This window comes from Puntigrus tetrazona, chromosome 3 (genome assembly GCF_018831695.1).
Source record: "Puntigrus tetrazona isolate hp1 chromosome 3, ASM1883169v1, whole genome shotgun sequence".
NCBI lineage: Eukaryota > Metazoa > Chordata > Actinopteri > Cypriniformes > Cyprinidae > Puntigrus > Puntigrus tetrazona.
The window spans coordinates 7,800,278-7,821,347 of NC_056701.1; the positions used below are offsets into that span (position 1 = coordinate 7,800,278).

The following is a 21,070-nucleotide window of genomic DNA, read 5'->3' on the forward strand; positions in this document are numbered from 1 at the left end:
AAGTGAAAGCTATGGAAAAAAAAACTTGCGACAGAGGTTTCTATAGACCCAAGAGCAACTGCCAAGAAACAAGGTAATGATTTAGTCAAATCTGAGACTGATTTTTCAAAATAGATTAGGCGCCCAGACGGAAATACACTGTGAGGTTGCTGACCAAGAAAAACTCTTCTTCTAAAGAAGAGACACCTCTAAGCTAGACTGAAGTTTAGAGAACAACATGGAGAAAAATTGCACATACTAGAAACACGTCCTTTGGTCAGACGAGATAAAACTAAAGCTCTTTGGACACAGAGGTGTTGCGTGTGTTTGGAGAAAGAAGGCACAGGTGCTCAAACCAAAGAGCACCATTCCCACAGTGAAAGATAAAGGTGGCACTACGATGCTGTGGAGATGTTTCAATGCCCAGACTTGAATCCAATAGTAAATCTGTGCGGCTCACCGAAGACCAGACTCCATGCCAGATGACAAACAAATCTGGAGGAGCTTGAGAGATTTGCAGAGGAATAGACTGCGACTTCTCAAGAGACACGCCTGAAACTTGCTGAGAACTACAACAAATAAAGGCTGTTATCAAGGCAAAGAGATACAGAACTGACTATTAACATCAGAGGGCTAATAATTATAATTTGTTTACAATTTAGTTTCTATTTGTATTACAAACACTCAAGCTTCCTTAATAAAGTATTATGTGTGTGCTGTGTTGAAAAAAAAAATCTCTCCGTTAAACAGCAGCAGGGAAAAATAACATTTTCATAGGGGTCTAATACTTTTGTCTTAAACTGTATATAAAGTGCACAGTAACTGAACGGATTAAGTTGCAAGATTGATATCTGATGGTTAAACTGTACGCAACCTCGGCAACGGAAAGCTTAAGGAATGTATTCCTTAAAATAAACCAGGTGCTTTTCAAGGATAAAAGTAAAAAGATGGAGAGGGGAGAGACAGAAATCGAGGGATGACGATGTGGGAGAGAGAGAGGGGGATGTATTGCTCAGCGTCTGTAGAGCGATAAGGAGTAGAGCTGCCCGGAGCACATGGGAGAAGTACTGTCGCTGCTGAGATACACAGGAGGAACACAAAGGGACGCTGGGTGAGTCGAGCAGACTTCTCTTCATCTGTTTTACATCACTTCAGTTTTATGACACAGCATCTCGGTGAGACCTTCAGGCTTTTTGAACGCAAATATCTTAAGCCGAATACGACGTGATTTCCGATCTAATGACTGGTGTGTAACCGTGACTAATGACTATCAACACCTATTGTGCTACGACTTGAAGAAATATACTCATTCGATTAGTTTTAAAGTTGATTTCGTGTATTCTGGTAATTGGAAATATAATAGTCTGACAGGATTCAACAGGATTGAACTAACCGTGTTGTATCTTACTCGAAATCAAATGATGGTTCTTCCAGTGGGTAAAATCTGTAGGACTTCTGTATTCATTTGGCAAAACTTATCGAGGTTACAAAACTCAACTTTGAATACATCGGCGATGTAGCATTACCAAAATGAACCTACACAATGGTTCTCAAATGAGCAAAATGCTCTCGAAATTCCTCTCAGTCAGACGGGCTCTCAGTGACCTGATATGGTCATACTGGCTTCCTGCTGCGGCTCTTTAGCACAGCCCTAACACTTTCTTAGAAAGAAAATTACAGTTGTTTTTGTCAAAACCACACTGAATTTATAGCAGTGCGCTCGGTGTCGCCTAAAAAGCCGAATCGAAAATATGAAGAGTGAAGAAAGGCTCTATAAACAGGTGTGATTTCACAGAGGAAGAGCAGGGTGTAAGAGACGGTAAGCAAAATGACAACTTGCCAAAAACAGGGCACACTGATTACTCCATTACATCCTCTCAGCAGTTTCCTTCAGGCGCATTGTGTCCGAAAGAAAGGGTGAGAGACCCACATAGTCTGCCCTGTCTGGTCTCCCAAGTCCATTTTCTGAGTGTGAAAAAACCCTGAGTACACCTCCATGAGATATTACGCCGTATTTATCTTTATAAAAGAAAACCTTTTTTGTGAGTTTCTAATGGAGAACCTATGACTTTCCGGAGCTGTAGGACAAACGCAAGCACAGCATTTTCAGTAGTGTTTATACTTTTTGTCACTGTAATACCAATGTCTTTCAGTCCAGTGAGATAAAAATGGGTGCATTTTCGAGTTCGCTCAAATGTTAAGCAAATTAACCTTTAGCAAATAAAGCTTTATGGTCTACTGTATTTCTTAACAGGAAATGGACCACAATTAATAATCATTTGTTTGGACTATGCGCATTTTTATGCAAAAAAAAGATGTATGATGTTTATTGTCTTGTCATGTATATACATATATATATACACTACAAGTTATATATATATACATATATATATACACTAAAGTTCTATTAACATGAAAGGTTACACTTTATTTTGACGGTCCACTTTAGACATTCTACTAACTAGTCACTAACTTTGTAACTATATGTCATCTGACTGTTAAGGTGGTTTTAGTAGAATTAAGCTGAAATATATTTGCAAAGTGTCTCACAGTCGGCATGTTGTTGTGGAACCATCAAAATAAAGTGTTAAAAGATATCAAGCAGTCTGTTTACACTTTAATGACTGCTAGTTGACATGTAGTTACTTCCTGTTAGTAGAATGTCTACATCGAAATATAGTGTTACCACATTAAATAACAATTCAAAATAATTTATTAAGAATATTTCTTTTTGACATTTATATAAAATTTTTTATAATTATTAAAATCCAAAGTTGAACATGTCAATATTATTTATTAGCCCTGAGCAATACACACTAATATGAACAGTTGTGCTATTATTAACTAATGTAGCTTTTGATGTTAAAAAGATTAATAAATACTGTAATACCGCTTTTTTTTTTTTTTAACTAATGGAACTCTTTTCAAACCAGTATGACTTTCTTTCTTTTGTAAAAAAAATATATATATATATATATATATATATATATATATATATATATATATATATATATATATATATATATATTTTTTTTTTTTTTTTTTTTTTTTTTTCAAATAAATTTCTCAAAATATTGACTTCATTGACTTTCAACAGAAGAAGAGTGTGTGTGTTTGTCAGGTTGGCAAAGCATCTCAAAAGTTTTAAAAGCAAAAGTTGATTTTGTCATTCTAAAGCATATTGCCTCATAGAAGTCCATTTCATTGGTCAGAACAGCTCCAAATTGTTTTCTACAAATTTTCACTTCACACTTTCTTAATGTTTGTTCAAAAGTAGCAATGTGAAAGAACCTTGATGAACACACATCACAAACTCGTGCTTCACGGAACAAACGTAACGTTAGGAAACAGACTCAAGGGAGGATAAAACAACAGTGTGAATTAACAAAGCAGAGTGTGAAAGCAGTGCTGGAGGGAAAGGAAGATAAATGAAGGGATTTTTGGCACAGCAGAAGGTGAAAAAAGAAGATAAACAGGGGCTATATATTCTTCCAGTATTGACCGGTTTAAGATTTTCCTTTTGCAAAACGGTCTTAGCTCCATAAAAACAAACAACATTTGCAATTCATTTGTAATTCACTCCACAGTAAAAATGCCAGAAAATTATAAATCAAATGATAATATTTCAGGCTTCAGTAACTTGTCTTAATTCAGTAATGCAGCAGGGGCAATGAAGGCAGAGCATGCTCAAATAAATGACTGGATGAATAATTCAAATATATATAAAATTGCTATTAGAAATCTGACATAATAAATTGAGCAAAGCATTAACTTTTTTTCTAAATAAACAGGCAGAGGCTCTTTTGTCTTCCTTGAGCTCATTGTGTTCTCACAGAGCAGCTTGTTCTTAACGTTGCTTTTTACAGACCGATTATGCTGTTAGTGCAAATACCCTTTCTTGTCTTGTTTTTTGTGTTTTTTATTTATTTATTTTCTTTCATTTGCACTTTTAATGCTTATTTTATGTTTGTGTGTGTGTGTGTGTGTGTGTGTGTGTGTGTGTGTGTGTGTGTGGCTGAGGTTACTATCATTACCTAAAACCAAAAGTATACCAGTTATAAACATTTTCATTGTTTTAAATAAAATAAACATGAACTAAAATACAATAAAATATTAAAACATTAAGTTGCCAAGGAAACATTTCATAATTTGTGTTTACAGTTCAAGTAATAAAAAAACTAAATACTAAATAAAACAATAAAAGCTAAATGCTAAATAAAGAAGAAAAGTTTTAATAAAATGAAATTAATTTATTATAAAATGTTATAAATCTACATAAAATATATTTTTAAATATCTAAAATAAACTACATTTTAAAATTACAATTCAAATATAACAATAAAATAAAATGCAAAATACAAAAATAAAATAATATAATATAACACGTACCAAAATAACATCAAGCGATGAGGAGAAATTTAAATGATTTCCAAATTTCTAACAGTTGTTTTTCCAAAACAAAAAAAATCCACATATTTTTAATGTCACATTTGCATTGAATGTATTCCATTTTTATGCCAAGCAGCTTACTCGGTTGTGTCTTCCTGTCAAAGAAATTTGATTATTCAGTGAGCCAGCATAATTTTTTTTCTATGCACGGGTGCCACTGCCAGTGTTTTTCTCCAGTATGATTCCAGTCCTGAATTTTAATTTAGTCTTCAGCACTGAATATCTATCTAGTCTGAAATGATCTCTCTGATTTTTTTCTGCTTTTTCCAGCAATAGCAGATGAATCCCTTTCTACTGACCACAGTCGCAAAAAAGCTCCCAGCAGGAGCAACCGTGAAGAGAAACACAGCTCTCTGACTGTCACGCCATGGATCTCCTGTTCACCTCATCCTTCCCTGCCTCGTGCCAGAACTCCAGCAATCTCACAGCTCTCTGTCCCGACAACCAAACGGCAAACTCAACGCCTCCAGCTCTGGTTAACCCTCCAGGGTTTGGGATGTCCTACTTCACCATGACCCTCGGCGCACTCTCGAATCTGACCGCGCTAGCAATCCTGGCCCATTCCTACGCCAGTTTCCGACGGCGGGCCAAAGTGCCGTTTCTGCTGCTGGCTTCAGCCCTGCTTTTCAGCGACCTGGCCGGTCATGTGATCACGGGGTCTTTGGCGCTTCACCTCCATCTTGGGAGGCTGAAGCATCACGAGGCGGCAGTAGTAGCGGAGCCCCCACAGGTCTACTGCAAATTATTTGGAGGTTGCATGGTGTTTTTTGGTCTCTGCCCTCTGCTTCTAGGCAGCGCGATGGCGGTGGAGCGCTGCATAGGCATAACACAACCTCTCCTGCACCCGGCGGTGGTCACAATGACACGTGTCCGCCTCACCGTGCTGGTCATCACCTTCACGGCTCTCACTTTGGCGGGACTCCCTCTGATAAACGTGGGCAACTACAAAGCACAGTTCCCCGGCACCTGGTGTTTCTTACCTGTGAACGGGCCTCTCTCCATCGCTGACGCCAGCCTCGCTCTGGCTTTTTCCACACTGGGGCTCATAACACTGACCGTCTCAGTTGTGTCCAACACTGTAAGTGGGCTGAAGTTGCTCCAGGCGAGGTTTAAGGACCGGTGCGTTAAGTCAAGCGTCACTCGGAGACACGGGTCCTTCTCATCTTCCTCTCTGCGCTCCCTGGATGTGGAGATGATGACACAGCTGGCCGCGATAACAGTGGTCTCCTGTCTTTGTTGGAGTCCTTTTCTTGTGAGTGCACTATAAAAAAATTCAATCTGTGAGATTTCAGTTAATAAATGGCTTATATTTCATTCATTAATTAATTACGTTACTTTAACTGACAAAACACGGGTGGTTATGAAATAAATCTTAACCGAAGTGTCTTTTCCACCAGCGGAGGTTAATGCACATATATGAGGAGTTGAGATGCTGCCTCCTAAGTGCCATTTGAAGTTTTCTTCTAAAACGAGAATTTTTGTCAGGCTCCTGCGATTTCACTTCAATCAGTAGCAGAGTTGCCTTTGCCATTAAAGTTAAACAGCCTAACCGTAAAAAATATAGGAGCCTGAGAAAAATGCTAACTTTCGGAAGAACATTTTAGATCTATTTCTGTATATTTTTATTTTATACACACAAATTAAAACAACGTTATGGTAACACACTAAACATGCATTGCTTTAACAACATAAGATGTAAAATAAACTTTAAAGTACCTAACATTGCTTTATGAAACAACATCAGCTTACATTAAGTGTCAGAGAGGGATTTGCCATGTTGCATTGTACCACTCTGAATTATAGACTTGTTATTGTGCATTTAACTGTAAAATTATGTTAAACGTCAAGTTATGATGGATTATTGCAGTTTTTGAACGAAAAAGAGCCATTCGTTACAAAGCGGAAGTAATTCTGGTAACGTGACTTCTGACTGATTAGCCATTAAGTAAATATATAAACGGCAAAACTGTTTGCGCTACACATAATTATAAGTACGACAATACATCAAAATAGTATGATTAAAAATACCAGTCTGAAGTATCAAAAGTAGCATGAGCATTACGCTAAAAAAGTTATTTCAGTTTAACATATGTTGGATAGTAAGGGAACTTTAATCAATTTCAGTCGTTTATGTTTAAAATTACTACCTACACATTTTCACAGTCTGGCGTTGTGCGTTATTTGCACTTTCTTATTTTCTAGACCGTTTGACCGTCTTCCCTCTTCGTTTCACAGATTTACATCCTCATATCCGTTAGCAGGTTTTATGAAGGAATCAGAAGGCCGAGGCGCCAGTGTGAGAAGCTGCTGCTCTTGGCTCTGCGCTTGGCGAGCTGGAACCAGATCATGGATCCGTGGGTCTACATCCTCCTCCGGAGGGCGGTTCTGCGCAGACTGCTCCAGCTGCTGCAGCCGGAGAGAGTCGGCCTTACGCAGAGCAGCTCCTACAGAGACTCGCACAGAAAGCAAATTAGTTTACACTGATGATCACACACATCTATAAGCGTTTATAAAAAGAAACTGTGAAAAATGATTGTGTGTGCGTGTGTGTGTGTGTGTCCTGGTTTAACTATACTTGTGAGGACTTAAATATCCTCACTTATATAATGAAAGATCAGAACAACCCACTAGTGAGGACATTTGACAGGCTTATAAATCAGCCAAAAGTTTTTGTTTTGGTGTGGATCTAGTGCTCTGAATATGTTTCTGTGATGGGTAGGGATAGGCGGGATAGGCGGGTTAGGGGATAGAAAATACTGTTAACCTGCTAGAAAAACAACAGAAGTCTATGCAATGTCCTCACTGTGATAGCAAAACAAACGTGAGCGTGTGTGTGTGTGTGTGTGTGTGTGTAAAGTAAGTAAAATAAAAGGAAGGAAGAAGTGTAATTTGAAACAGAGCATTTTCATGACTACTCTTAAAAGGTGCATTTTTGTAATGATATCAAATTGAATTTCATTTTTCATGATGAAGCTAATTTCTGAGTGGTGAAGTATAACATGAATGCTAGCTTTACTGGTTCGCAAAATAATTGCAGTTTTGTTACTTCATCCAAAATGTAATATATATTATAAATATATATAATTATTACCATATATAAATAATAGCAGTGCATATATATATATATATATATATATATATATATATATATATATATATATATATATATATATATATATATATATATATAATTTAATGTTGGTAGTTGTTTTTGACGGGGTGCAAGTGGTTTAGCACTAAACCTGTTATTTACTGTCCCACAAACGTTTGTGCATGAAAGTTAGTAGTGTGATGTCTGTGCTGTTCATATTATACATGTTTTCTGTTGACTAATGTTCGTATTTATAAAGTTTACAAAAACGTCGCGTGTCTGTTACACGTTGTTTGAGCACGAAAATAAAAAATGACATTTTTAAAAAAAACTTCAACTTCAATTTGTAACAGTTGACTCGACGTGTTTCACACTTTTATTGTGAAAAAAAACCCCTCTCCTTTCAGCCATTTTGAAAAGCTTTCTCACCAACTCCGGCTTCATGTTGCTCCCAAACGGCCAGTCCTTGTTAGTAAACACATAGTTTGTCAAAAAAAAAAAGTTGCTGCACGCGAAGGGAAGATACTTAGTGAGTAGCGTGACGTCTGAATGTAACAGAGTATCGTAGCGAGTATTCCCGCCCTCTGTGTTCTCGGTCGCTCGTGTTATTTTTATAGGGGTCAGTAGTTTGGACACAACTGTGGTCAGTCAACCTCTAACCGCACTGCAAGGTCGTCCCATGTCTTGACAGATCAGGGCTGACTGAACTACATCTCTCTACCATAGGTAAGCATTCGCGATTATTTTATGGCTTTATGATACCAGCGTAAACGATAAGTAGACACATGTTTCACACATGTTGTCTGAATACCGAAGCGGAGACCTGCTGACTGTGTTTGTGATTGAAAAGTGATGTACAGCATGGACCTGTTTCAGGATGCACTATGTGGCGAGTGGCTCCCTGTCCTTGGGGTCCCTGGGCCTGCTCCGTCTGTTTGGGGCATCCTGGTCCTGGAGCCTTGCAGCAGGTTTGAGTGTTTACTTGGGAACTGGAGGCTGGAGGTACCTGTATGTGGTGGTTCGTACGGCTAAAAGGGACATCAAGTGAGTGACTGAAAAAAAATAAAACATAAACTGGTTGCCTGGTCTTATCTGGTCTTCCAGGGTGGTCAAAACTGGTTTGCGGTCTGGTTTTTAATCACTTCTTTAGCTGGGCGACAGCAAAAACCAACTTGGCCAGGCTGGCAGACCAGCTTAAACCAGCAAAGAAGTCAGAATTAGTGCTCTCAACTGATTAATTAATTGTGATTAATCACATACGAAATAAACGTTTTTGCTTGAATAATTCACAATTAAATTATATAATAAATAAAAATAAAATCTTCATAAATGTATACATGCATGTGTGTGTGTGTGTGTATATATATATATATATATATATATATATATATATATATATATATATATATATATATATATAATAAATATACAGAATACACTCTCATTTCTTATTTTATGCTGGATGCGTTAATCGTTTGGCAGAACTAGTCTAGTCTGAATGAAATGTAAGTATACTCTATTTTCTCAAAGCTTTGTGATCAATTCACCTGTGAACATCATTTCTTCATCTTCCGGTGAAATGACAGGCTTCTTTCTGGAGACTCATGCAGGACTCTCATATCATTTTGTTAAATAAACTCCACTTTCTTAGCTGCAAACTCCCACACAAATCTGCCTCTATCAAATCAGCAACTGGTGAATAAAAATAAATTCCCTGCCATGCAAAGATTTTTTGTTCAATAACCTTTTTCTACTCACAATACGGTCACAATACAGGAAAAAATATCAGTTGTTATACTTTCTGTTACATTGTTTATTGCATAAAATAATTGCTATCATATTTTACTAAACCGGTATGTGACTGTTTTTCTTCGTGAAACTTCGAAATTTAGCATTTACATGTATTTTTCTAATGCATGACAATTGTCTTTTTGTAAACAGTTCATCCGTGCGATCATATGATCAATGCGTAATAACTTTCTCTCCTATCGCAATGTCTGTTTTGCGCCGACTTTTAGTGGTCAGTGCAAATTTGGTTATGAAACCCAAAAACTGCTGTCAATTTGTGTTCACGTTAACATAATCCTGTTGAACCTGTTGTGAAATAGGCATTGGGAAGTCTTTCATCCTCGCACAAAATCTCAATCGTGGTGCTTTTTTGAAATGACTGGCTGCAAAAAAATGTGCCAAAGAGCATTAATTGTGACAGCATTCTTATTAATTGTGAATTCAAAAGATCATATGCCAGTAATTATACAAGTGTATAGCAAAATGTCATGAAACCCCAAAACTTTTTAAAGATGTTAATGTATAAAAATGTTGCAGTTTCATCAGTGAAAACAAGCTTAGCACTCATTATGTCAATTATTAAGGTAAAAGTGGTTATTTTAGCAATCCCCTTCTCTCGATTCAAACAGCGAAGTTGAACCGGCATCCTAAAAGTCACGTATATGCATTAATTTGCAGTGGTGACTGGCTTCTAAGCTTTTCTCTGTATTATTCACGAGAATGAAGTCTTATCCAATCACTGCGCTGTATTATGCATCCGGTCGTCTTACAGCAGAGAATTCGCTGAAAGTTCATTTCTGTACACAAGACTATATACAATATCTAATACTAAGAGAGCAGTGTATAATAATGCGATGAGTTTAACAACACTAACGCTTTACCGTGTTATTCTCAATAGGCTTGACTAACCGATTTCCCCTCCTCTTGTCCACCAGCGGTCTTTACGTGCTGCTGAGGGTAAAACTGGCACTATGGCATCATATTCGTCACCGAAACACCATACCCTCCATCTTTGCACAAACCGTGGCTCGGCACCCGGACAAGCCCGCGCTTGTGTACGAAGCCACAGGAGAAACGTGGACTTTCTCCCACTTAGATCAGATCTCCAATGCTGTGGCCCAATGGGCTCTGAGCCAGGGCTGGACCTCAGGAGATGTGGTGGCCCTGTTCATGGAGAGCCGGCCGCTCCAAGTGGCCCTCTGGCTGGGCCTGGCCAAAGTAGGCGTCGAGGCCGCTCTGATCAACTTTAACCTCCGACGGGATTCACTCCTGCACTGCATGGGGGTGTCAGCATCCCGAGCGCTGGTTTTCGGAGCAGAGCTAGCAGACGGTGAGCCCGCGACCTTTTCTTTAGCATTTACTTGGAAACTCAAGTAATTAATTCCTCGTTCCTCACTGTGTGTATATAGCGGTGTATGAAGTGAGCTCCTCTTTGAGTGAGAGTATGGTGCGGTTCAGCACGGGAGACCTCAGACCAGACCAGATGGCCGCTCTGAAATGTCACCCCCTTGACTCCATTCTGGCATCGGCCCCTCGAAACCCACCACTCTGTACCGTGTCCAAGGGCTTCAATGGTGAGATTAGTTTTAAATCTTGAGGGTTTACCTGTAGAGCAAACACGGGGATCAGGGGTTCGGATACGGTTCGTGGTTTGGATAAACCTCATGGAGAAGTTTGGAGTGATTTGAGGGGGGAAGAATTTTTCCAATTGTTGTGCAGTTTTTAATTGTCAAAATCATATTTGCATGTAATAAAATATCTAAATAAATGTAATAAACAGCAATTTTACTAGTACTTGAACTAATGTGATGCAGAAAAAGTATGCAAAAGTATATTAATATTTACTTTGTGCCTACATTTTGTTTGCTGTGATGGAAAACCTTCAGTGTTAAAAAAAAAAAATTTTGACTGCTTTTTATTGTAGCGATATTATAAGTGGACTTCAGGGAATATTATAAAGTAATTAATAAATAAAATCAATCCATGACCCCTGTATGTGGGTATGATATAATCAAAATATTAAATTTTTTAGCTACAGACGTTCATATAAACTGTTGAATGTAAACCCACATCTTTTTCTCACGAGAACACCAATTTTTGACCATTTAAAAAAAAAAAAAAAGAGCCTGCACGGTTCAGATTTCTTCTGTAGAGGTTCATACAGAAAGGAATCAAATGAACCGTTTGATGGATGGATCAGGTGGCATTATTAGCATCTTTATGTGCACATAACTTTGACTATCAGCACACTGGAGCATTACATTTATTTCATGTCTTGTGCTTTTACGATCTCCGCTGCCGCAGTTTTGTAACAAAACTTTCTGTTGTGGGCCATTATTAAAGTTTTTATGGAGGTAAGTTAGAAACTTCTAGACAATTAGTTTAAAGTCTATACGGTGGACAGACGATATTAGAATGATTCATAAACGTTGTCTGTTTATCCTGGTGGCTAGTTGTGTTTAATGTCGGTTATTAGTATGTGAAGTTTATTTTGGATGTCCTCCCTTCTAATAAGTGCTCCACTTCTCCAAGACTGCATTTGCCCTCTATTCATTTCAAAATATGGTGGATTACCTATTACGCAAGTCGTTATAAGAACACTTCAGAATGTGCTGCTGGCACAGGCGTTGGTTTCTTTGCATAATTGCCCTGAATCAGTCACAAGTTTGAGTAGCATATTAATTAGACTTTTAATTTGCAAGTCTCAAAGATCCGTTTGCTCAAATAAATGTATCCACTTGTGTGACAGCGATCCATCAAGAGGTCCTCAATCCTGTCAAGAGCTCTATTGATCATACGAGACAATAATATAATTGAAGACGAGCGTCTGAGTGAGAAAGAAAATACAATACAAAATATTTGAATAGTATAATTTTAGAATGTCTTAGAATAGCATAAATGTTCAACATAACCTATGCAAAATACAATTTCAGTATATATATCATGCACTAGCTATGCTACAGTGCCAAAATATTAGTAGGTAATATATTAATAATACAGAAATTAGGTAACAAGTCAAAATTATTAGTAATAAGTGTAATAAAATAAATGTCAATGTGTCCTTTAACTAGACTGCTAACGGTTATGACACTTTGAGATATTTAATTCTGTAATTATAATTGCATGAAACTGAAGCATGAGATGTTCATCATTTCAAATAATTAATATGTACTTTTTTAAACACAGTTCACTATATATCCTGCCAATTAGTCAGTTAGCAGTAAACTAGTAGTCTTAAGCTTCAACCTCATGTCTCATCAGTGTTTTGCATTTACATTACATCTGCAGTTATTGATTTAGCAGACAATTTTATCCCTTTCTTCCACAGATCGTTTGTTCTATATCTACACTTCTGGCACCACAGGACTCCCAAAAGCTGCTATAGTGGTGCACAGTCGGTAAACTGCTTCACATGCATAAATCTCAGAGAGAAATACTTTTAGGCCCATTTTTAAAATGGGTTTTATAAACTGCTCCTATTTTCTAGATATTACAGGATTGCTGCTTTCGGCTACCATTCTTTTCGAATGCAGCCAGATGACATTATCTATGATTGTTTACCCCTCTACCATTCAGCAGGTATATTGCACAGATAACAGACTCTGAATACATTTTAAGCTGTTAGAAGTTAGAAGATTGTACAAACAGCTCAGCTTCATTTACTATTTTGCAGGTAATATTATGGGGGTTGGCCAGTGTTTGATTCACGGTATAACCGTGGTGGTCAAGAAGAAGTTCTCCGCGAGTCGCTTCTGGGAAGACTGCATCAAACATAATTGTACTGTAAGTCACTTTTAATAGGGCCATTAATAACAAATAAGACTGTCCAAGATTTTGAATATAATGTGAAAAAAAGTATGATAAAGGAGATCGTAATACTTTAAAATTACCAACGCGTCTCTGCAAAAAGCCCTAAACACCCAACAGTTTTAGGCTGTCCCAGATGAAAGAATGGCATTGTGAAACAATCGTTGCAATTTCTGTGAAAGTGATTCCTAAATGGTGCCTTTGTGTCGTACAGTTAGAGAGGTGCAAAGACGGCCTTTGTCACAGTCTTGCAAACAAAGATACTGCTTTATCGTTGCACAGTATGTTTGCTGCTGCTATCCACTTTACTGACCAACCAATTAGAATGCAACATGAAATTAACACAACATGGCAATAAAGCATAAAACTGCTTACCTCAAGCTCATTTTACCATATTGGATTGCTATTTCACTCTTTACTATAATATATATTCCTAATCATGTGGGCCTAGAATATTGCAACTTTTCAATTTCTGATGGTCTTGGTACACTATATGACTACAGAAGAGTCAAGTTTTAAATATGAAAAATATCTAAAAACTTTGGTCATTTTTGAATGCAATGCAAATAGTCTAATTGGATTCAATTATCTATGATAAGCTATGCTAAAAGTGCTATCGCCAGACCTGGAGATCAGTTGAATATATTCCAAAAGGTAAAACTCAGCTTATTCTGGGGGAGTTGGAGAAGAATTCAGATTTTCTTTGCACATTAAATACATCTGAGTGTGTAAACCTTTTTCAAAGCAAGAAATTTGAAGTGAATTTGAAATATTTTTCACAGTGAAAAGGTCATGTTTGTTATTTATGCATTTAGAAGATACTTTTATCCAAAACTTTATTCAAAAAGTAATCTGTATAGGAAGCAGGCTAGAGAAGAGCAGAATTTGTGTATAGGTGCATTGGTTTAAGGTTGGAGTGGAGTGGTAAAGGCTTGCAGAGCTCTAGACTTTATATGCAACAGTTAAAATTTCACACGTTCACACTGGTGGGGATCCTTAATGTTCAGCTTTGGTATCTGACTGGAACATGTTTTCTGTTAACCAATCAGGTTCAGCTTGCCCATTTTGATAAACTCCAGTTTGTTTGTCGCAATGAAGAGTGAGCTTGTGCGCATGGTTGCCAGATTGCTTAAAATGAGCAAAACACCAGGCAGAAAGTGCATTCATGTCACAGCGAACTGATTGCTCTACTTATTCAGGGGTTTTAACTCTTGATATCTGGCAACCCCACACATCACGTAGTAGAGATATGTAGAGCAGTCTACATATATATATATATATATATATATATATATATATATATATATATATATATATATATATATATATTTTCCCTTTCATCTTATTTTGTCAATTGCATGTTGATATAGGCATAGTTATTGTTTATTGATCTTTATTGATTATCTTTTCTTCGTCTTATCTTAGACATGGGGAAAATGCTTAAATTAATAGAATTATTCAAGGGTGCGACTAAATTGTAAGTTGGTGTGACCAACTGAGAAATTTATTTGCACCAGAGCAACCAGTGGGAAGAATAAGTCTAGAGCCCTGGTTTGTGAAAGAGGTGTGTCTTCAGCTGCCGTTTAAAAAATGTGATTATCTCAGCAGTTTGGGTGGAGGTTGGTAGCTCATTCCACCACAGAGGGTACAGGTTTTGGAAAGTGAGGGAGATATGAAAATGTGGAGGAAAGTGTAAGGAAAATATGAACCTGATGTTAATTTTATATAGTTTCCTCAAAAATATCTAAATGTACTGTAACATAGAGTTGAAAACATAGGAAAAAACTACATTCATTCAGTTTATTGATTGAATTGCATTTTTAATGTTATTTTAAAATAATAAATCCAGAGCATGGTACATTTATAAGTATCAATATGATTAATTGTTAGTAAATAAATAAACTGATTAATAACAAACTGGTCATGTATGAATAGTTTGTAAAAAAAAAATTGTTCTCCCTTTCTTGAAGGTTGTCCAGTACATAGGTGAGATTTGCCGTTACTTGCTGTCTCAGCCTGTGCGCCCCTCTGAGAGACAGCACCGGGTGCGTTTAGCCGTGGGAAACGGGCTAAGGCCAAGCGTGTGGGAGGCTTTCATGGAACGTTTCGGAGTGAAACAGATCGGCGAGTTCTATGGAGCCACCGAGTGCAACTGCAGCATCGCCAATATGGATGGCAAGGTCAAGTGTCATGCTATGTTTCCATTCACCATGCGCATTTTGAAATATTGCCTAAAAAGCGCTAAATGGAAACGTAAAGATATGCACACATTCTAAAATTGCGGATAAAAACAACGATTTAACAATTTGTTATTAAATGCAGAGACTGTCTCTATAATCAATTCGACGATAATCGTTAGAAGTTAATTGTCCAGAATGTACGGAATGGAGAAAAAAAAAAACATTGGGAGAAACCAGACTCAGTTGGGGCCAGTTCTCCTCTGACCAGACGCCCAGCACTTAACTTCCAGTTCAATTTTAAACGCAGCTGTGTCAGTGTGCATGTGCGTGCGTGTGTGTGTGCATCAGGATCTGGTGATCTGTCCACAGGGCGCATCTAGGTGTTCTGGTCTCTGATGAACATAATCTCTGGGTGCTGATCAACCATCTAGTCTGGATACAAACTGTAAAACAGATTAAGAAAGAAACAAGACTAATATTAGCGTATTCTTTTTACGATGTCACAAGTACATTGTGTTTTATGAGTAGTGTTCCCGGTTCCAGCTGATCTAATGCAGCCTAAAAATCCTTTAACGGATTTGAATAGTAAAAGTGCGTTGGTGTGTTATGTGTAGGCTAGGTTAAAAAGATGTGTCTTTAATCTAGATTTAAACTGACAGAGTGTGTCTGCTTCCCGGACAGTGTTAGGGAGATTGTTCCAGAGTTTAGGTGCTAGATAGGAAAAGGATCTGCCGCCCGCAGTTGATTTTGATATTCTAGGTATTATCAAATGGCCCGAGTTTTGAGAACGCAGCGGACGGGCAGGACTATAATGTGATAAGAGCTCGATCAAGTATTGAGGAGCTAAACCATTCAGGGCTTTATAGGTAATTAATAAGATTTTAAAATCTATCCGATGTTTGATAGGGAGCCAGTGCAGTGTTGACAGAACCGGGCTAATATGATCATACTTCCTAGTTCTAGTAAGGACTCTAGCTGCTGCGTTTTGGACTAGCTGAAGGTTGTTTATTAAGCGTGCAGAACAACCACCCAATAAAGCATTACAATAATCTAACCTCAAGGTCATAAACGCATGAATTAATATTTCTGCATTAGATGTTGAAAGCATAGGTCGTAATTTAGATATATATTCAGTGGCTTTTCCTGGTTTTCTTAGTGATTATTTACTGGCAGTTTACCAGGAAGTCACACTAATGTTCTCTTCGGCTCTTTGGCTTTATTTGCTAATGTTTTATGCAATTTTGCGCATAAGTTTAATACAAATCTTGAGATGGAATCACAGCTCGTGTTCTTCTGAGAGCGTTAAAAATGCTGTTGTTCAGATGAAATAACTAAATAATAAAAAAACTCATTTTGAACACTGCAGGTCGGAGCTTGTGGGTTTAACAGTCGCATTCTGCCAAACGTATACCCCATCCGACTGCTGAAGGTGAACGAGGAAACCATGGAACTGATTCGGGACAAGCACGGACTGTGCATACCTTGCCAACCTGGTGCGTTCACGGCTAAGAACACTTTGATTCATATGTTCCCCTAATATATGCTAATGAAACAGGTTTTGCATAATTTCAGATCTAATCTTTCTAATAGAAGCCTGATATAGAATGACCTGAAAAAGCATACTTGGACACTTTGAAATCAGTGTCCTATCATATGTCAAATTAAAGCGCAAATGTGTATTTAAATGCTATTTAACTTAGTTTGTTTTGGAAAAGAAAACACAAACACACAAGTAAAAGGATTATTCTAAGTTATCAAGTTGAAAGGGTTATTATTCGACTGCATTAGCCTGGAACGATGTACAAAATAATCAATAGTAATTTTCCTTGCATAGATTCTTTTGTGCCCTTATCATAGGTTTTTGTTCTCTGTGTATTGACTTCTATTCGCAGGAGAGCCTGGGCTGTTGGTGGGAAGAATTAATCAGGAAGATCCTCTGCGCCGGTTTGATGGGTACGCTAGCCAGGATGCCACCAGGAAGAAGATCGCCTACAATGTGTTCAAGAAAAACGACTCTGCGTATCTGTCAGGTGCACCTATAACGCGTTGCAAAGAAGTGCCGGTGTCTAAAAGTTCCGAACACCGTGAAAGTTAAATGCCGTGGAATGTGAAGTGAAAAAAAAAATAATGTGAATATAAATATATGCTAATACGGTGTGAAATTCTGATCATGACAAGTTATTAAACAGCATTTTAAGATACCTCACATGCTGCAATAAAATTACAATTTGTAGCTTGCGATCAATATTATGAAATTTACATTTTTGTTCATTTACAAATGCAACCAGAATGTAACTACATGTCAACTACAGGTCAACCAATTGCTTATTAATTTGCAGCTACATAACCCTCAGAGTAAACCGTTAAGGTAGGTATAGGGTAAGTAGATTAAACTGACATATACTTGCAAAGTTTGTTGTATGTTGTAAAGTTATTAAGCAGGCGGTCTAATTAGGGATGCACCGAAAATACGAGCTGAAATGGGCTATATAATATAATATATAGCACTACTGTGCTGTAACATGCTTGTAGTACAGCTGAAGCTACCCACTCATGACAACATGCTCTGCTCACATCTCTGATAATAATAGCTTAGTAGGATTATAAAAGCTATATCTGATTCTGTTGCATGGAAGTGAATAAAAAATGTATTGCTATTTAATATTTTGGTAACACTGTACAATAAGGTTCTCTTAATGGGTTAGCTAATATGAATAATACATTTATTACAGCATTTATTAATCTGTCTTAATGTTAGTTAATGACAGTACAGTTGTTCACTGTTAGTTCATGTCTATTCAGAGTGCATTAACTGCTAACAAGCACAGCTGTTGATTTTAATCATGCGTTAGTTAATGTTGCGATTAATATTAACCAAAGATTAATAAATAAGTTAATAAACTATTGTTCATTCTTAGCTTATGTTAACTACAGTTGTTAACCTATTTTAAAGTGTTACCATTATTAATATAAATTCTGCGCAGTTTCGTTGTTTTCAGTAAAAATGTGTTTTTAAAGGCTTGTTGTTGTTGTTTTTAATTCAGTATTAAAATGTTGTTCAATTAAAAGTCTTACAAAATCATTTTATATTATTTAATAAAATAGTCATTACAAAGTCAATTGGCCAGTTACATCCAGAATTTTCTTTCTGGTGCATCCGTAACTGATGACTGCTAGTTGACATGTTGTTGCAAAGTTACTTAATGTTGATAGAATGCCTGAGGTTTTACCAAAAATACACTTTAGTTTATTTTTTATTTATTTTGTATATACTATATACAAATCTAAATTTTAGGTCCAAAAAGTTCCTCTAAAGTCACTCTAAAACATTCTTCCAGAACTCCACAGGTCTATCCAAATGCTTTGTAACGTATAGATGACATGCAGCCTTTTATGTTCTTCTTAGTCAAGAGATAGTATTTATCCTCAGTGCCCTAAAAGGTTTTCTGGTTCAACATATTATAGGCTGCCAGTTGTATTTCTAGGAGCTATTAGCGTTATTTAAACCCATGTATATGTTGCACTACCCAGTAAACTTATTTTGTTGGTATGGTGTCTCACAGGTGATGTTTTAGTTATGGACGAGCTTGGATATATGTACTTCCGGGACCGGAGTGGTGACACGTTTCGTTGGAAAGGTGAGAACGTGTCCACTACCGAAGTGGAGGGAACACTGAGCAGCCTGCTGGGACAAACTGATGTAGCCGTGTTTGGAGTAAACGTTCCAGGTGAGACGGATAAAGCAACTTTTGCCCTAATGTTTACAGGACCCGGACTTCAGATGTGTGTGTTTGTGTGTGTTTGTGTAGGCGTGGAGGGGAAGGCCGGAATGGCTGCCATCGCTGACTCAACAGGAAACTTTAACTGTAACTTTTTCCTGAAAGAGATTCAGCAAGCTCTTCCTCCATACGCACGGCCAATATTTCTACGCATCTCCCCATGTGTAGATACCACAGGTGAGGAAACATCTCTAGATGCCATACGGCCTGTAGGGGATGATATATTAAGTATTAAGCCATATACAGTATGTACAGTATGCAAGTGAGATAAAATTAAGCAACATTGTGAATATCACAATGATTAATGTTTTTATTGAGCTATTAAGCTTTCAAACGAATTATTTTTGCAAACTGTATATCACAAATTGTAAATATGAGAGCATTTAGACAGATATTTAAAGCATCTCTTATTTAAACTTTAGTCAAACAGTTGATTTCTCATCATCATTTCAAAATATTCACAGAAATCTCTGCATAACGTTTCTCACATTAGAATATTTTAGTAAAAAATGTAAATGTTTGTTAATAACTACATATTAACAGGTAAAATTGTAAGAAATTATTGAATAGCGTTGTGCATTGTTGATTTTTTGATTGATTGATTTTTTTTTTCAATTATAGGGTTAACGTATGAGTCATATTTAAATAAAAATATAATTACTTGTTTTAAAAAAATAAAAAATATTAAAATTTTATAGTTTTTATTAGGGCTGTCACAGTATCAGATTTTTACTATATTAAGTAATTTATTTTTTTTTTCTCTCTCTCTCTCAAATAAATGAATAGGTTCAATTGGTTAATCAAAATATTAATATGCATGCTGTAAGCTGATTTCTTACTCTTTACTATTCACAGGAACTTTTAAAATTCAGAAGACCAGATTGCAGAGGAAGGATATGATCCACGGCTCACGACTGACCAGATCTACTTTCTGAACTCCAGAGCAGGCCGTTCACGAGCTTGTGACCGAGGAGCTGTACAATGCTTTTGAAGAAGGCAGCGTAACCCTTTGAGACGAAGGAGAGAGAAGGTAGTCTGAACCTACCTGGCCTTCAAACAGTGTTACAACGAAGCAACAGAACCGGATCTCAAGATTTGTTCTGCTAGTATTTAGACAGCTTTTACATTTTAGTTTAAATGAATAGCATTGCTTTTGAACGGGTTTCTTCAATTTGGTAGCTAACTAGAATGCACAAACTGTCTTCACAATGACGAACTGAACATCTGATATGCAATAGATGAGACAGTGAGAGAGAATTATTTTAATGTGTCATTGATTTGATGGTAGTGTACATGCGAAAAATACAGGTGCACTCCAAATTTAACCTTTTTTTTTTTTTTTTTTTAAAACACAACCACTAAAGCCAGCAGGATGTAAATGAAACTCCACCGTCTGGTTTTAACACTATAGACTTAAACCACTACTATACTTTTTGATGAGAAAGAGTGTATGTTAACAGACTTGAGATTTTTACTACGTAACTGTTGTTAAAATGCCTAACTCCAAAGTGACTTTTAGAAAGTTGAAAAATGCAAAGTATCATTAAAGAGCCACAACAAAGTGCCTTGGATTTTACCTCCTCAAGCTTTACCCATGTGTGATATGACAAGATGAAATGCCTGACACTGGTATGTGAACAAAGATGTTTTGAAAACCTAACTGTGTAGTCGCATTAATTTACTGCAGTCTTCTGAATGATTTAATGAATAAATTGTAATTTTACTGAAGACTCCTCTTTTCTGATTCTGATGTCCTGACGGAAACCATGCTGTTGAAGTGTGGTCACATTTAAATAACAGAATTACTATTTGAATAAATAAATACACAAATATTTCACATTATGTCATTCTTATGAGGCGTGTCACAAATCCAGATGTTTACTACGCTCTAATTTTGTTATCCTAACGCTTACATTTTTTTTGTGATTATAACAAAAAGGTCAAATTGAAATAAAATATTCACAAATTGTTAAAAATGATTTAAATTAGTGCTGTCA

General features: G+C 36.8%; 2 protein-coding genes and 1 long non-coding RNA gene across 4 annotated transcripts; 2 read left to right on the forward strand and 1 right to left on the reverse strand.

Moving 5' to 3' along the window:
* The first annotated feature begins 1,018 nt into the window (after positions 1–1,018).
* On the forward strand, positions 1,019–7,485 carry ptger1c (prostaglandin E receptor 1c (subtype EP1)). Of its 2 annotated transcripts, XM_043232334.1 has the most exons (3): positions 1,019–1,090; positions 4,699–5,680; positions 6,664–7,485. In XM_043232334.1, exons 2-3 carry the CDS (start codon positions 4,796–4,798, stop codon positions 6,910–6,912), a joined length of 1,134 nt encoding a protein of 377 aa, XP_043088269.1. In that variant the 5' UTR covers positions 1,019–1,090; positions 4,699–4,795; the 3' UTR covers positions 6,913–7,485. The 2 variants fall into 2 exon arrangements, with proteins under 2 accessions (XP_043088269.1, XP_043088261.1); XM_043232326.1 differs by lacking the exon at positions 1,019–1,090 and having other exon boundaries at positions 4,402–5,680.
* Positions 5,552–8,058, reverse strand: LOC122334432. Its single transcript, XR_006248757.1, has 3 exons — positions 7,949–8,058; positions 6,580–6,872; positions 5,552–5,689 (listed from the first exon to the last, which is right to left on the reverse strand). It is a non-coding gene; the product is annotated as an uncharacterized LOC122334432 (long non-coding RNA).
* On the forward strand, positions 7,966–20,801 carry slc27a1a (solute carrier family 27 member 1a). Its single transcript, XM_043232314.1, is given in 15 exon segments — positions 7,966–8,245; positions 8,396–8,563; positions 10,243–10,637; positions 10,717–10,881; positions 12,636–12,705; positions 12,795–12,886; positions 12,981–13,090; positions 15,085–15,294; positions 16,661–16,787; positions 17,187–17,324; positions 18,858–19,022; positions 19,104–19,250; positions 19,929–19,958; positions 19,961–20,019; positions 20,021–20,801. Coding segments are annotated over 14 exon segments (1,941 nt in total). The 5' UTR covers positions 7,966–8,245; position 8,396; the 3' UTR covers positions 20,087–20,801.
* The last annotated feature ends 269 nt before the right edge of the window (positions 20,802–21,070 follow it).